Genomic DNA, 15,009 nt, shown 5'->3' with positions numbered 1-15,009 from the left:
ACTATGCTAATGGATAATGATTCCCTAATAAATTTCATGTTGTTAATGTCTGGTAAGATCTTTGTCTTTACATGGGGGCAATGACAAGGTAGCCCCAGGCCCCAGCTAAGGTAAAGTTGTAGTATAACATAATGATATTTTATATTTGAGTATCATATATTAATTAATTAATTAAAGTATTTTATATTGGTGTTCAAGAAATGTCAAGTAATAAAATTATTATTTTTTATTTTAATTTGATTATAAATAATAATTTTTAATATTAAATTTTAGTTTTATGTATTATTTTTATTTATAAATTACTTAATGTAATACTTACTAAAATTTATTAATTGTTTAAAATATGATTTTGAATTTTAATTTATTTTTTATAAATTAACTTTAATTTTTAATTTAATTTTCATTAATAATACACCTAAAAATTAATTTTAAGTTTATTATTTATTTCGGATTTAAGTTTTGATCTAGTTTATTTAACAAATACTCATGTTATTTATAATTTAATTTGTCGAGTTTCAGTTTTTTGCGAATTATTAATAATCGAAATCAAGTAGGGTAAGAGTCATTAAACTTTTATCAGATTTAGGTTCGGGTTTGAGTATTTTAAAATTGGTAGGTACCTTATAGTTGCAATAGTGATTAATTAACACAAGGAATGTAGTAGTGATTAATTAATACAAGGAATGAAGTAAAGGGATCCCTTTTTTTGATAATTGAGTTTTAGATGTTAACACTTTTTAGTTTTTAACCAAAAAGAAAAGATGTTGATACTTTAACATCATTTATTAATTAATAAGTACTTAACTACTTTGACATGGCTATAATTTCTTTTTTCTCTTTTCTTTTTTTCATATTAATTAATATAACATAATTTTTTCTTCCAATTAGTAAATCTTTTCACATATTGCCTTTGGGCTAAACTTGATCTTACCTACAAGGCCGAAAAAGGCCTGCTTCTCTTTTTAGTTATAGCATAGTGTTAACCCACACAATCACAAGCAGGATCGATGGGCCAACCCCATAGTTTGTGAGCAGTTGCCATTGGCCTAGAAGACATGATCCAAAGATTCATAAGCTACTTTTCAGAAAGGAGAAGAGAGTACAGTCAGAAATGGATTCTGTAGAGAATTTGCATTAGATCATGATCCAGAGATTGTTCCCATATCGTTAAAATGGTGATGAAACGTTTACAACTTGGATGACTATATGCAGTCTTACAAACTCTGCTAACAGGAGAATCTAGTTTTTGAACAAACCAGCAAGCTCCCCCTTTTCATACATGGAGGTCAGAATATCACACCCTCCAACCAATTCTCCATTCACGAAAACCTGAGGGAATGTGGGCCAGTTGCTATACTGCTTCAGTGTATCCCTCAACCCATAATTATACTCTTCATCGAGCACATCAACACTCTCATAATCTACTCCTTGGCTTTCAAGGATGGCAATCACTCTCTGTGAGAATCCACACATCGGGGCACTTCTAGACCCCTTAATAAAGGCCACTACCCTGTTCTCCTTCACCAACTTATTAATGAGTTCCTCGAGCGGAACTGTCAGTTGGACATGACGACCAGGTGTAAGTCGGAGGTCTGGCTTCGTTTTCGGAGGCTGTCGAGCCCAAGTTGTGTTCCCTGATTCATTTCCTGGTGGGACCTTTCCAGTGGTTTTTATATGTTCTTCCATCCATGACTTCCAAGCTTGAGTCAGAGCTGCTCTATCAGGTTCATTGACAACGCCAACCTACAGAACGCTTAAAATGACATAATAAATATCAGACGAGTAATAACTGTTTGATTGCATTCACATAATCAAGAAATACACCAGCAGAATTACCATAACATGACCTCTGAACAAAGTGGATTATGAAAACGATACACAACAAACAAAGCCAAGTGGATTTGGTGGGGATTCCAATTCAGTTTGCTTGGTAAGAATTGAACCAAGCTCTGGTTATCCTATTCAAACCTCATGGATGATTCATGCTGAAAATTCTCAAACTACAACATTTATATATAATCCACCCACCTTGGGGGTACATCATTTGACTTCCAATTCAATCTAGTCCCTGTCTACTTGATTTTCCATGATGAATAAAACCGTGATAATAATCATTCACCTTAAATTTCTGGTCACTAAAAGAATCAATTCCAGCACATCAGATAAGAACAGGCCACCAAAATCAGTTGTGAAAACATCAAGATTCACCCAATGACAAATAGCTACAACCATCACAACTTTGAGAACACAGAACATCAAAATCTTGTAGAAAACTTGGCACTCGGCAACTCAAGACTATTAACTCCAATGAATTCATGGATACGGGATTCCCTCAAAACGACAAAAGAAATCCAAATTTTGTTTCAATCAGAACTGGTAGACAAGACACAGATCGAGGAGTGGTTAGAATTACTCAATTAAAAGGCTCGAAAAATCCCAAAAAACAATGAAAATTTCCAAGAATTGAATTGTACAATCTTTATTCTGTTAAAATCCCATTAAACTCGCAACTTCAAGCATCAAATTGGTTCAAACATCCCCATCCTTCAACCCAGCTCGTTCAATTATTTCTGGTCAAGTCTTATTAATTTCTTTCACTTTACATATCGCAATTCATTTACTCATAAATGACCAAACTCAGCAATCATCATCCAAAGAAATAGTACTAATAATCATTGATCAAGAAAGCAAAGGAGAAAAAGAAGTATTGATTAAACGTACCTTAACGGAGCCGCAAAGCTCCGACACCGATTTTTTATGATTAAAAAGGCTGCCAGCAATGTTACGCGAGATACCGATGAATTGAAGATCGTCGTTTTGATCAAAAACGGCGTAGACTCCGGCATCCGACGGAAACTTGGCGACGAATTCCTCGGGTTTTTCCGGGAATGAAACCGGTTCCACCTCCGAGAGGTTCTTGAGAGCTGAAGAGATGATGCAAGAGCGCGGTTTTTTGGAGGTGAGAGGTCTCAGAGAAACGGAAGGGAAAGAGAGAGAAGGGGTGAAGCGTGAATAGAAGGACAGGGTGGGGGTATTTCGGGGATGATGAGATGAGAGTACGCGAAGTGAAGAAGAAGGGAGTGGAGAGAGATTAAATGCGGCCATTCGAAACAGAGCTTTGCTGAAACCCGGATTTTTCGCGTCAGCTTGGAAGTTGGAACTCGAAGGCAAAGAGTTTCCATTTTTATTTTTATTTTTTGTCCTAAGGAAAATGGGCTTAGCTTCAATTACCCAATCTATCCATGTAGATTGTAGGGTGGGCTTGATTTGGTTTTAAAACTTGGCTCAATTGGTCAAGATGGTTAAAAATAATTGAATAAATTATTTATTTTAATTGATTATTATGAAAATTAAAAAAATCGATTTGAATTAATCAAATTCAATAAGTTTCGATTCAATTGATTAATATAAAAATTAAAAAACCCGAATCAAAAGCACTTTTAGAAATTGCTATTTGGCCTAACTTTACCATATTGGAATAGTGTAATAAAAAATTTATTGCTCGACGTTAGGCAAAACAATGAAACATGCACTTGATCTTCCAACCAAAATCCCCCAACAAAATGATATTCATTTAACTATTTTGTAAAGAGAATGGATGTGATATGTTAGATCCTTGCTTTGTCTAACAGAAATGATTTGTCAAAACCTCAATAGTTTATTGACTATGACCTCTCTAATTCATGTAAATTTGAATAGGGAGCAAGATAAATTATTCATGACCTCATTTGCCACTTTTTAACAGCACTATTACTTTTTTTTAAAAAAAATTAACTTGATAGGATATGTAACGCTTACATTTATAATTTTTTTAAAATTATTTTACTTGTTCGATATAAAATTGAAATATCTTATTTATTTTTTTCGAAGCATTTGATGTGATATTTATCTTTATTTAATTTGACGATCGTCTGTCACCATACTTGTCTTCTCTTTAAATGTGTTTGACATATATCAGATTTTAATCAAGTATATTTTAATATTATTTTATCGTGAGATAATTACCTTCTATCCAAAAGATTAACCTGATAGATACAATTTCTTTCACTTTCTTTCTTTGATGAGACACCCTAGAAAACTAAAAGCAACTTTCCCACCTCACCAAATTGGATTTTCCCCTCCACTGAAAGAATGCATGGAAACCCAGGAACCACTATGGCATTATTGCCTATTGTTGCAAAAGCAAATTGCATGAAAATATTCCCTTAACCATACTTAACTATTTCCTTATTAACTCCGAATGCACCCAACCTCCCTTGTTTAAACAAAAAAGGAAATAAAAATAAATATAAAAATAAAAAAGGGGGGGAATGGGGTTCGAGTAAAAGGGCAGCGAAACAGCAGGCCCCTGTTGCAGTGAGGCAAAGCCTTCTTTTTTAGGACTGTTGTCACTCAAAGAGATGTAACATGAATACCTGAATTGGTTTAATTCATTTTCAAGCGACAGAGTCACCTTTGACATCACCCCAGTATCTAATTTTCAAGCGATATTAACATCCTCAGCCTGTCGACAACGAAGCAAAGGAACCCTTTTTTTTCCCTGTCCAATTCAATGCATTTCAATGGGTTCTTAGGGGATGAGATGATCCCCCTTTCTTGTTATATCTTGATAATCAAGCAGTTGGAGATATTCCTGCATAGGTTCTTGAGTCGAAATCAAACCTGTAAAATCTTGGGGGCCAGAGGAGATTATTGAAATGTTTGAATTTGAAGAAGCAATGATAGCAATGAAGATGGGAACTTGTGTGTTATTTCCAGTAGAAAGGCTGCATCCATGATTGGTTTCTGCATACCATTATTTTCCCCGAATAGCTACGCATTTACAGCCCCCTCATGACTACTACCAGCTAATGAATAGAGATGGGATTTCTGCATGTGAGCTAGTGGATTTAATTATTGATTAGAAATAATAGCTAGGGACACCATGCTTTCTTAATTCTTCATCAATCTCTGCTTCTCCCATTTCTCTGAAAATAGAAGTTAATTAACTCGTAAAATTAATTATAAAAAAACATGTCGATTGATTTGCAGGACATACATCAACTTTATTCATAATGCCGATTATCGATCTTAAATTTTGTAATGGTATCAAAAAAGAATATGATTAATTGTCAAGGAATTAATTACAATAACCACCTCATATGTAGTCCATGTAACAATAATTAGAGCTTTTCCTCTCAAAATGTCATTTCTTTTATAACAATTTAAAGCTAGGAGTGGAATTTTTGAGCCATTGCTTTTTGCTTAATGTTACTCCCAAAGGCAAGTAGATTTCAACCCAATTGAGAGTGAGTGGAGAATTATTCACCTATCAAGGTGAGATGTGTTCAAACCTGAGAAGGTTTTTCTTTTTTTCTTTTTTCCTTCGAGAGAATTGAAAATTGACCATGAGGATAGCATGCAGATATTCCCACAATGCCTTGTTCTTGGGGCTTGGAGGATTGGAAGTTTAAGACATAAGGCATTCCCAATTTGTGGGATTTCCCTTCTGCTTCTCCCTTTACAGTATGTAAATATATATATCGAAGTGAAATACATGGCCATGGGGTTGTAAAAAGACACTGCTAGGCCATGAGTCCAAATCAAGTTCCACCAGCGAACAATACGATTGGTAACTTTCACCTGCTACAAAAAGAAGAAAACTAATCAATTCAGCAATGATATATACATGTATGAACACAAAAGTCAAAAGAGAGAGAGAGAGAGAGAGAGAGAGAGAGAGATGAGACATTGCATTAACACTCCTGACCACTGTTTTTAACAAATTGTTCATTAAATTTTCCCCCCACCTAACGAAAATATTCATAAACATCTAAAATATTTGATGGCTATGAAAGCATGTAGCTTGCACCATAGGGAGAATTTCCCATAGATGTTAGCCTTTCAACTTACTCCTAAACCCCCCATTATTTTGCTAAAAAGGAAGTTAAAGCCCCAACCATACTTGGCTTTAGCTTTACTCCTACTCAAAACACTCAATAAAATTTAAAAAAAAGAAATGGGGGAAAAGGGAAGTTCTCATCATTCTATTGCACCAGCTCATACTCTTTATCCCACCGTTGAGCTTAATTCCTCTCATGCTCTCCCTCCAACCATGAGCTTTGCGGCATCTCCTTCGACCATCATGATGAAAACTTACAAAGGAAAGCTACCTCTTTCTATTATCACAGTCATAGTCTGCAGTTTTGCTTTCCTTGCTCTCTTATATGCGGAAAGATTAAGTTTTCTTTCTTCAAGTTCTATTCTGAAATCCACGTCCTGTGCTAGAAGAAGTGTTGTTGCAACGGCTAGTAAGTTTTATAGCTAAGAAAAAACTCAACAGGAGTTTTGTTAATAAATTGAAAACTTTTCCTGATCAGATCGTTCTAGTGAAAAGAAATTCTAATGTTGAGTTGTCATTGTCTGATCAACAGAGGATAAAACTGCAGAGAAGAACGTAGAAAACCCCGAAATCGATGACAGGTTCGAGTTTGACCCTGAAGAGTGCAATGTTGCTAATGGGAAGTGGGTGTTCAACCGTTCTGTCAAGCCTTTGTACACAGATAGGAGTTGCCCATACATCGACATGCAATTTGCTTGTGTCAGAAATGGTCGGCTTGATTTCGACTACCGTCACTGGGAATGGCAGCCAGAGGACTGCAACTTGCCACGGTAAGAAACTTTTTTTTGGTTCATGCATGGAAATGGAACAGTTTCTTGTAATAGTTTTCTCCTTTCTCTTTCTTCTAATGTTTCGATGTGTGCAGATTTAGACCGGAACTTGCACTGAAAAAGCTTCGAGGAAAGAGGCTAGTCTTTTCAGGGGATTCGCTGCAAAGAAATCAATGGGAATCTTTCGTTTGTATGATAGAATGGACTATACCTCCAGAAAAGAAGTCTATGAAACGGGGCAGAGTTCGTTCTGTCTTCAAAGCTAAGGTATTGAATAGACTTCCATGTCCATTGCTTGAATGGAAAGCAAAAGGCTATCAGAAAAACAAAGCTAATGCTTGCCAATCCCCATTGTCAGGAATATAATGCAACCATTGAATTTTACTGGGCTCCATTTCTTATTGAATCCAATACGGATATCGATGTTTTAGAGCCAAAGAAGAGGATTCTAAAAGTTGATTCAGTTGCCAATCACTCCAAACACTGGGAAGGAGCTGATATTCTTGCGTTTAATACTTATGTTTGGTGGATGAGCGGCCTTAGGCTCAAGACATTGTAAGTTCTCTGTCAATCCCTCTAGTTTTAACGAAACAATGCCTCTGTATCTGAGTCAATCAAGCCAAGTTCTTCAGAACATATCAAAAGTGGAATTAACTCGTGAACCCTGCAGCTTGTTTCGTGTGATACAATTGTTCAAAGCTTCTTTGAAGTATTAAGACTTCACAGATTGGAATTTGAGTAACATTATTTCTGTTAAAAAAAAAAAAACAGATGGGGTTCCTTCGCTAATGGTGAAGAAGGTTATACAGTGCTGGATACACCAGTTGCCTACAAAGTTGGTCTGAAGACATGGGCTAACTGGATTGATTCAACCATAAATCCCAACAAGACCCGAGTTTTCTTCACAACCATATCCCCTGTACACACAAGGTCTCTCTCTCTTTCTCTTGCAAACCTGCATAAATCTTGATAGAACTTTCCCTTTTGCCGATTGTAACAAATTCTAATCTCTTTCTCTCCAGGAGCCAAGACTGGGGCAAGGAAGATGGGCTGAAATGCTTCAACGAAACGAAGCCAGTGATGAAGAAGAAGTTCTGGGGAAGTGGTTCAGACAAGAAGATGATGAGCGTGGTGGATGGTGTGTTGAAGAAAATGAAAGTTCCTGTCACGGTCCTCAACATAACACAGCTTTCAGAGTACAGAATCGATGCACATTCATCGATCTATACGGAGACAGGGGGAAGGCTCTTGACTGATGAGGAAAAAGCAGACCCACGACGCCATGCAGATTGCATCCATTGGTGCCTGCCTGGAGTTCCTGATACCTGGAATCAAATCCTTCTTGCACATTTGTAAATTTTTTTTTTCTTTTTCCACCTATGTGTTCAAAAAGTTCTTTCATTTGTATCTGCAAGTTGTATTTTTTTAGCAAATTAAGCATTTTTTTTTTTGTTTTTGACAACCTGTGACAAAGAAAGAACTTCCAAAGGTCCAATGAATCATCTGTAAAATTGTATCTTCTGGGTTCAAAACAAATAATACTAAAGATGTTTCAATGAAATCTACATTAAAGAAGAAGACAAGAAAGTTGCAAAGCAAAATAGTTTCTCCCCATTCCTCTTTTTCCAGTTTGACCACCAAATCCAATCATTTTTTGGGAAAATTGAAAATTTCTCATGGGATGTGTCCTATCAAATTTGCTTTGACCTTAGCTTTCTTTTCCATAAACTTTCTTAGAAAACAAACAAAATTGTTGCAAATTCCTTTTTTTTTTCTTCTAAAATATGCTCTTTTCCAAATTAACTTTCTTTTTTTAATAGTAGGCCAAAAAGTCAAAACTCCCTTTCACCTTTTTCACTCTTTTTGGTAGATAATTTTAATAATAATTCTATAACTTTCAAGTTAGTTATTTGTAAATGATAAATATGTAAAGAACAATATTGAAATTGCATAATTAAAATTTTTTCCATAAGGTGATGCCATATAATTAAAATTGTGAAAATGAAATTTTCTTTAAGTAGGTCAAAATAAAACTTACTGTTGAAAATTTGAAATTTACTTTCTTCTTCAATTTACTATAAATCCAACCAAACACTAGACTTGATAATTTTGGAAACGACTGATTAACACGTCGACATGAATTTAAATGGGTTCGAATCAATAATTATCATATATAATATGTTAAATGGATTAAACCTACTTAACCTACAAATGATATATTTAATTAGTTTAATTAATCGTATTATCATATCAATTCATATAATATGACATGCTTAACTTGTTTACGATACTATCTAAATAGGTTAAATGTGTTAATTATGATTCTTTTATCATAATCATATTGCGTGGTATAAAATTTAATTTAGTATATTTAATAAACGTGTTAATTATATTGTATTCACGTAACATGCATAATAAACATATCCATATACATTTTCAAAATCTTAACTCATTTAATTAATTGCACCGTATTCTTATTTATATAATTATTAATACTCTATCTAAATATGATTTGATTATGACAAAATAGCAAGAATTGTTATGTCTACTAAATGGAACGCATACAAAACGAATCAGGTCTCATCAAAAAGCCCAATAACAGTTTTCAGGCCGAATAAAAAAAGCCCATGATCCAATAAAACTCGGCAATTAAACTCCAGAGCCCTAGCTCGAGCCCGAGCCCCTGACCCAGGTTGAACCCAAAAGGAAATCAAAAACTCCAGCGGCTGCGCGCGACCCAAAATAGCGAAATTCAAAGCTCACCTGAATAAAAACCAGGAAACTTCCAGAAACAAAGGGGCCTGCTTCTTCATCGTCTGGCCGGTAAAATTCTGCGTTTCCTCCTTAAATATCAAAATCCCTTTGCAAGAATTTTCTTTATTTTACCTTTTTGTGCAGTTATCATAACTTTTTTTGTTGTCAAAAAAGGTTAGGGTTTAATTGAATTTGGGCTTTCTTAATCTGATATTTGTATTTAATTATTTTGATTTAAGGATTATCAGATTTTGAATAGCGGATCATGGCGGGAGGGAATTTCATGCACAGAGTTATATCCTACGTTGTCAATGAACTTGTCGTTGATAGACTAGCAAACAGGTAACTAACTTCTCTGTTTATTTTTTTTTTAGTATTTTTCATTTTTTTAAATCGTATTTTCTGATTTGCTGAAGATTAGGAATTTTTAGACTATAATTTTGTGTGCTGATATATGATGATTGATTAGATTTTTTATGGTAAAGAATATTGTTTGATTGAAGTTTAGATTTAGGCTGTTGTGAGTTTAGGTTAATGGTTCCTTATTTGGTTTAGCAGAAAACAAATAAAGCTCATGACCTCCAAAAGTTATTTCCTTTATGAATTCTGAGAAAATTTTGCCATAATTCTCAGTTTTTCCTCGGCCTGTGGCCTTTTGATTCGATGATCATTAAGACATCATTAGAGCTTCCTTTGGTATTCTTATTATATCTTTTGTTTGTAGTTATAAGTGTTGACTTTGAAGCAGTGCAATTAATATTTTCACTTGCATATTTTGATTACCACCAGGATCAATATCCTATTGGTAATATCTGGACAAAGGTTGAGTATATGGGAAGTAAATGAGTGTGATGACTTGATAATAGGTTTGTGAGATAATGTTCTGTTAACAACTTAGAAGCTTCTTTCCCTGGCTGCTGGGACTAATTTGTTACCCATCAGCTCGTTCCCTTGAAGCAAGAGTGCCTCAAATCTTCATATATATATATATATATACATATATACATATATACATATATACACACATATATACATATATACACACATATATATACATATACATATACATATATACATATACATATATGTATTGCAATATGTCATGCAGTATGGATTAAGGAAGGTTGAGAAGATTTTACCTCAAAGCACCTGTCCCATCTTCGTTTTTGTTCTTTATGGATTGGAAATACTACCAACTTTGTATTTAGTGGATCTGTTCAAACGCCTGAGGGCAATTTTTGCTTAAGTTTTGTGAATCATAGGCAAAAGGATTCAGAAAATTATGTTATAACTAACTTTAGTTTGCTTTGCTAGACATCGTAGGCATATGTTCAGTGTATAGTACGCATTCAGGAGGTTTGAGAAAAGTTTTCTATGAACAAAAAAAAGAATTGCACTTTGATCTTTAATGGCCTATATAAAGTTTTGTCATAGTTTGATAACCTTCCTTTTTATGAGCTCATAGTTTGATAACTTGAGTCTAGTTTTTGTTCATCTAGGTTCATTAGTTAATGATTTACTTGCATTCTATTGGTGTGCTATATGACTTTTATGGAGGACTGACAATTTACTTGGTTTTTGATTTTTCAGTCCTGCCTTCCAGAGGTTTGCTGTGAGGACATCAAAGAAGATTGAGGATATTTCCAGTATGGGTATGTGCTTGTTTCCTTCAGTTACTGCCATCTTTTTCTAGATTCTATCTTGGAATTTGGCTCATTATTATCTAACATAGAGCCAATGGCTGATGTTGATTGTTGGCTATGGTGCATGCAGCTGTGCAGAAGAGGCAAGAACTTGCTGAACAGATGAAAGAAATCACGAAAGATTTTGAGGTCAGCTGCTACCATTTAAGTTGATAGTAGATATATTCTCTTTGGTGGATGTTTTATTGTTTCTAACCACATCTTATCTTTGTTGCAGTCTAAAAACCATTGATGCGGTGGATATGCTACTACTTTGCATTTGTGTGACTGTCTTTGATAATCTTAGCTCATTTACTGCTGCTTGTCTTCATCACGTGAAATAGAGGGGTGGACTGTGGCGTTTCTAATCCACAGGAGCTATATTAGAAAGGGTTTTGTTTTTTTTTTTTTTTTTTAGTTTTCTCTTTGGACTGAGCCAGAGAATTTCTTTTTAAATTTTACAGTAGATGATGTTTACCATTTCTAAATAGGGTTCATGATTTCGAAATTCTGGTGCCATTATGTACATTGTGCTTGTGCCGATTGTGCTTTTGTTCATTGCATTGATGAATGTTATGTTAGCATAAAATTGAGAATCAGTAAGTCTAGCTCTGGTTAACAGACTTAACTCTGTGAAAGAAAAGAGTGGATATGAGTCTTGTATTCTTGTTCTCTTTGGGAAGAGGAAAATAAGAGCAAAAGGTGACAAAATTATGTCAAAAATCACATGGACTAACATTTCCATGTAGGGCTAAAGCCTTCAATTCATTGATGTGAATGATATTAATTTTCCTTTTCTTAATACCAAACAAAGAAATGGGAACCTTTCTGAATTTCCTTTAATCCATTAACATCATCTGAGTGAAATTTCTACTCTTGGTGCTACCTAAGAAAATTTTTCAGAAAAAGAAAATAATGGAAAAATGGCCGAGTAGAGCATTAGCCTCGTGGGCTTTGATTCTACTCCAGATTCTCACTAGTTCCAAAGGGGCTACCGGCCATGGTGCTCACTAAAAGGAAGCCCGCCCGAAATCCAAATAGAATTTCCTGGAAAATGGAAAAGAAAAGCCCAAAAAATCTAAGGAGCGTTTGGTAAGAGGGTCGTCGTCTTCCTTTTAATGTCATTCCTATTGCAAAGCCCGTTGACGCTTGGATTTTCTGTGAAGGGTTTATCAAAACACTGCCAGAAAAAGCAAAGGAATTAGATTCATGGCTAGTCGTGCTATTTGGAGAAGCGCAAGTCGTTTTCGTAACTTTCATGTGTGCCTTTGTACCCACACTCTAAGGCAATGCGGATCCTCCGTTTCATTTTCACCCACGATCGCCGACTATCTTCGCCGTCCATCTCTCCCTTTCTTGCAACCGGTTCGTTTTCCTCTTCATTTTTTTCTTTTTCTTTCGAGAAAAACCAACAAAATTCTTTCAAATTTATGATGATTTTTTTAACTTGGGGTCACAGGTTATTCCTGTTGGAGCTGGATTCAAATCTTTAGGAATTTGTGGGAGATATTTATCTAGTTCTGCTGCTGCTTCTACTTCTACTTCTGACAATCAAGAGAAATCGTCATCATCGTCGAAAGCTAATTCTGAAGGAACCCAAAGCTCTGGAGGTTCACAACAGAGCGGTAGTGATGCTGGCAAACCTGTTCGCGGCGGGGTACTGTCTTTTGTTTTTCAATTGGTTCTTTTTCTAAATTCTTTTGCCCATTTTGGATTTTGTGACGATTGAAATTTGGGATTTTGCAGCCTGTTTCATGGTTGAGTTTTCTGTTGCTGCTTGCCACTGGAATGGGAATTATCTTCTACTATGACAAGGAAAAGAAACGGCATATTGAAGGTACACTTCTATGGTGAGTTGTATTTTTGTGTTTTTGAGTTCTGCTGGGAAACAAAACATAAGAATAAAGAAGCTGTGTCTTCTATATATTGTAACTTGCGTGTTCGAGCATCATAATGTGTCTTTCTTAAATGTCTTTAAGTTTCATGGTTATGAGATTCAAGTGTAAGGCTTTAGCTAAGAGTAGTAGTTTCATGAAAACTTAATTGTAATATTTAGGGTGGAAAGAGTTGTTTTGATCCGGCTTGTTGATGAACGAAATATCTCTGATTTTTTAATTATTAGTTAGTGGTATTATCATGTTGTGTTTTCGTTCCCGCATATACTGATTAAGGATTACTGCTGCAGAAATAAGTAATGCTTCAAAGGCTGTAAAAGAGGGACCATCAGCTGGAAAAGCAGCCATTGGCGGCCCGTTTAGTCTTATAAACCATGATGATAAACCTGTTACTGAGAAGGACTTTTTGGGGAAATGGACTATGATATATTTTGGCTTCACTCACTGCCCTGATATCTGCCCTGATGAGCTACAAAAGCTAGCTGCCGCTGTTGATAAAATAAGTAAGTTGTTGATAGTTTCATTTGGCAGGAACTTATTAGTATGGATTTAGGATTACAGAAAGGAAGTGGTGCTTCTCTCTGATGAAGCAAATCATGAATTGTGTTTTTGTTTAGTTACTTAAACTTGTTTATTATCAAAGGAAAAAATCTGATTCTGGATTTAGTATAGAAACAAGAACATGAGACAAGAACTTTTCAAACTATAAATATCTCTAGTGATCGGTACCATTTGTAGTATCTTTAATTTCTATTTGCGTCTCTTTTATTTTAGAGGAAAAGGCGGGAATAGAAATTGTGCCTGTATTTATCTCTGTCGATCCTGAGAGAGATACCACTGAGCAAGTACGTGAATACGTGAAAGGTACTTCTTAGTTTTTTTTAAAGCCAGCTATTTTGATCCAGTTGCATATACTAATTATAATTTGGTTCATCAAAATTTTTTTGCTCTGTAATTGTTTTCCACTTTTGCAGAATTTCATCCAAAATTAATTGGGTTAACTGGTACCTCTGATGAGATAAAGAAAGTTGCTCGTGCCTATCGAGTTTATTATATGAAGACAGCAGAGGAAGATTCAGACTACCTCGTTGATCATTCCATAGTCATGTATGTATTAGCTTCTTTGTGCATTGTTTGGTTTGACCTGCATCTGTAGTTTGTATCAGCATGATGTTCTATTTGTAGAATATGAAGACATTAGCATATTGTATATGTTGATGAACACAAATAGCAGAAACTCAAAATAGAAAAAAGATGGAAAATTTTTCAGGCAAGACTTGTTTGATTAGACAATGAGATAAGGAACCTATTTTCGATGTGAACACTTAATGTCATGGCAAGGGAAAAATGCTTTGCTATTAAAGGGAAAGGGTGGTAGTAATTTTTTAGCTTGAATCTTGTTCTCACAATCACACTTGTAATAATCTGATTTTCATTCTTACATGCTAAACTACACATGTAATCAAACTAATCCTGATACCAATAGCTTGAGTGACACCTTTTATTAATTCTGGCCTTTCTTTCTTGTGCAGGTACTTGATGGATCCTAATATGGAATTCGTAAAATTCTTTGGGAAGAATAGTGATGTCGATTCACTAACTGATGGTGTAATCAAAGAGATTAAGCAGCGCAAACTAAAGAGATGAACGTTTGGCTTCATTTGTTGGAGTTGGATTTGGATATCCTCATCAAAGGCGAGAACTCTATTCAGTTTCTCCTGATGCTTTTCTGTTATCGTTATAGACTAGACAATCCATTGTCATATTAAGAATCTTTCTGTTAATGTCCAATTACTCTTACGGATAGTGCTGGAGAGTTAAAGCAATAATGGAGCGAAAGAAGAAAAGGGAAGTTAAAATGGAATAGATTGCAACTGTGCTTGAATCCAAAGCTTATTTGCTTGGACGAGATTTGATAGAAACTGATATTGTGACTCACTGAGATTGTTCAAGGTATCTCATGGAAAGATAAACCCCTTGGGTGCATTTCAGTTCTGGAAGAGTTTGAATCAACTTAAGCATGCTCA

General features: G+C 35.0%; 4 protein-coding genes across 7 annotated transcripts; 3 read left to right on the top strand and 1 right to left on the bottom strand.

Moving 5' to 3' along the window:
- Positions 1–1,100: 1,100 nt before the first annotated feature.
- Positions 1,101–3,174, bottom strand: CXIP2 (CAX-interacting protein 2). Its single transcript, XM_018120616.2, has 2 exons — positions 2,722–3,174; positions 1,101–1,743 (listed from the first exon to the last, which is right to left on the bottom strand). The coding sequence occupies exons 1-2, from the start codon at positions 3,103–3,105 to the stop codon at positions 1,240–1,242; spliced, it is 888 nt and encodes a 295-aa protein (XP_017976105.1). The 5' UTR covers positions 3,106–3,174; the 3' UTR covers positions 1,101–1,239.
- Positions 3,175–5,997: 2,823 nt separating this feature from the next.
- Positions 5,998–8,170, top strand: TBL3 (trichome birefringence-like protein (DUF828)). The gene is made up of 6 exons (XM_007026599.3): positions 5,998–6,290; positions 6,414–6,651; positions 6,747–6,918; positions 7,010–7,206; positions 7,423–7,581; positions 7,674–8,170. The coding sequence occupies exons 1-6, from the start codon at positions 5,999–6,001 to the stop codon at positions 8,005–8,007; spliced, it is 1,392 nt and encodes a 463-aa protein (XP_007026661.3). The 5' UTR covers position 5,998; the 3' UTR covers positions 8,008–8,170.
- A 1,151-nt stretch (positions 8,171–9,321) lies between these two features.
- On the top strand, positions 9,322–11,686 carry LOC18597519 (UvrABC system C protein). 4 transcript variants are annotated; one of them, XM_007026598.3, is made up of 5 exons: positions 9,324–9,474; positions 9,645–9,747; positions 10,996–11,057; positions 11,179–11,237; positions 11,326–11,686. In XM_007026598.3, the coding sequence occupies exons 2-5, from the start codon at positions 9,671–9,673 to the stop codon at positions 11,338–11,340; spliced, it is 213 nt and encodes a 70-aa protein (XP_007026660.1). In that variant the 5' UTR covers positions 9,324–9,474; positions 9,645–9,670; the 3' UTR covers positions 11,341–11,686. The 4 variants fall into 4 exon arrangements, with proteins under 4 accessions (XP_088662394.1, XP_007026660.1, XP_088662395.1 ...); XM_018121484.2 differs by having other exon boundaries at positions 9,334–9,474; positions 9,654–9,747; XM_088806268.1 differs by lacking the exon at positions 11,326–11,686 and having other exon boundaries at positions 9,322–9,474; positions 11,179–11,261.
- Positions 11,687–12,203: 517 nt separating this feature from the next.
- Positions 12,204–14,977, top strand: HCC1 (electron transport SCO1/SenC family protein). The gene is made up of 7 exons (XM_007026597.3): positions 12,204–12,452; positions 12,547–12,744; positions 12,834–12,924; positions 13,273–13,485; positions 13,757–13,846; positions 13,957–14,089; positions 14,515–14,977. The coding sequence occupies exons 1-7, from the start codon at positions 12,297–12,299 to the stop codon at positions 14,627–14,629; spliced, it is 996 nt and encodes a 331-aa protein (XP_007026659.3). The 5' UTR covers positions 12,204–12,296; the 3' UTR covers positions 14,630–14,977.
- The last annotated feature ends 32 nt before the right edge of the window (positions 14,978–15,009 follow it).

The sequence above is a fragment of the Theobroma cacao genome, chromosome 5, assembly GCF_053813885.1.
Source record: "Theobroma cacao isolate CCN51 chromosome 5, ASM5381388v1, whole genome shotgun sequence".
Lineage (NCBI taxonomy): Eukaryota > Viridiplantae > Streptophyta > Magnoliopsida > Malvales > Malvaceae > Theobroma > Theobroma cacao.
Note: the sequence above shows the minus strand (reverse complement) of the source record. Positions and strands in the feature narration are given on the sequence as shown.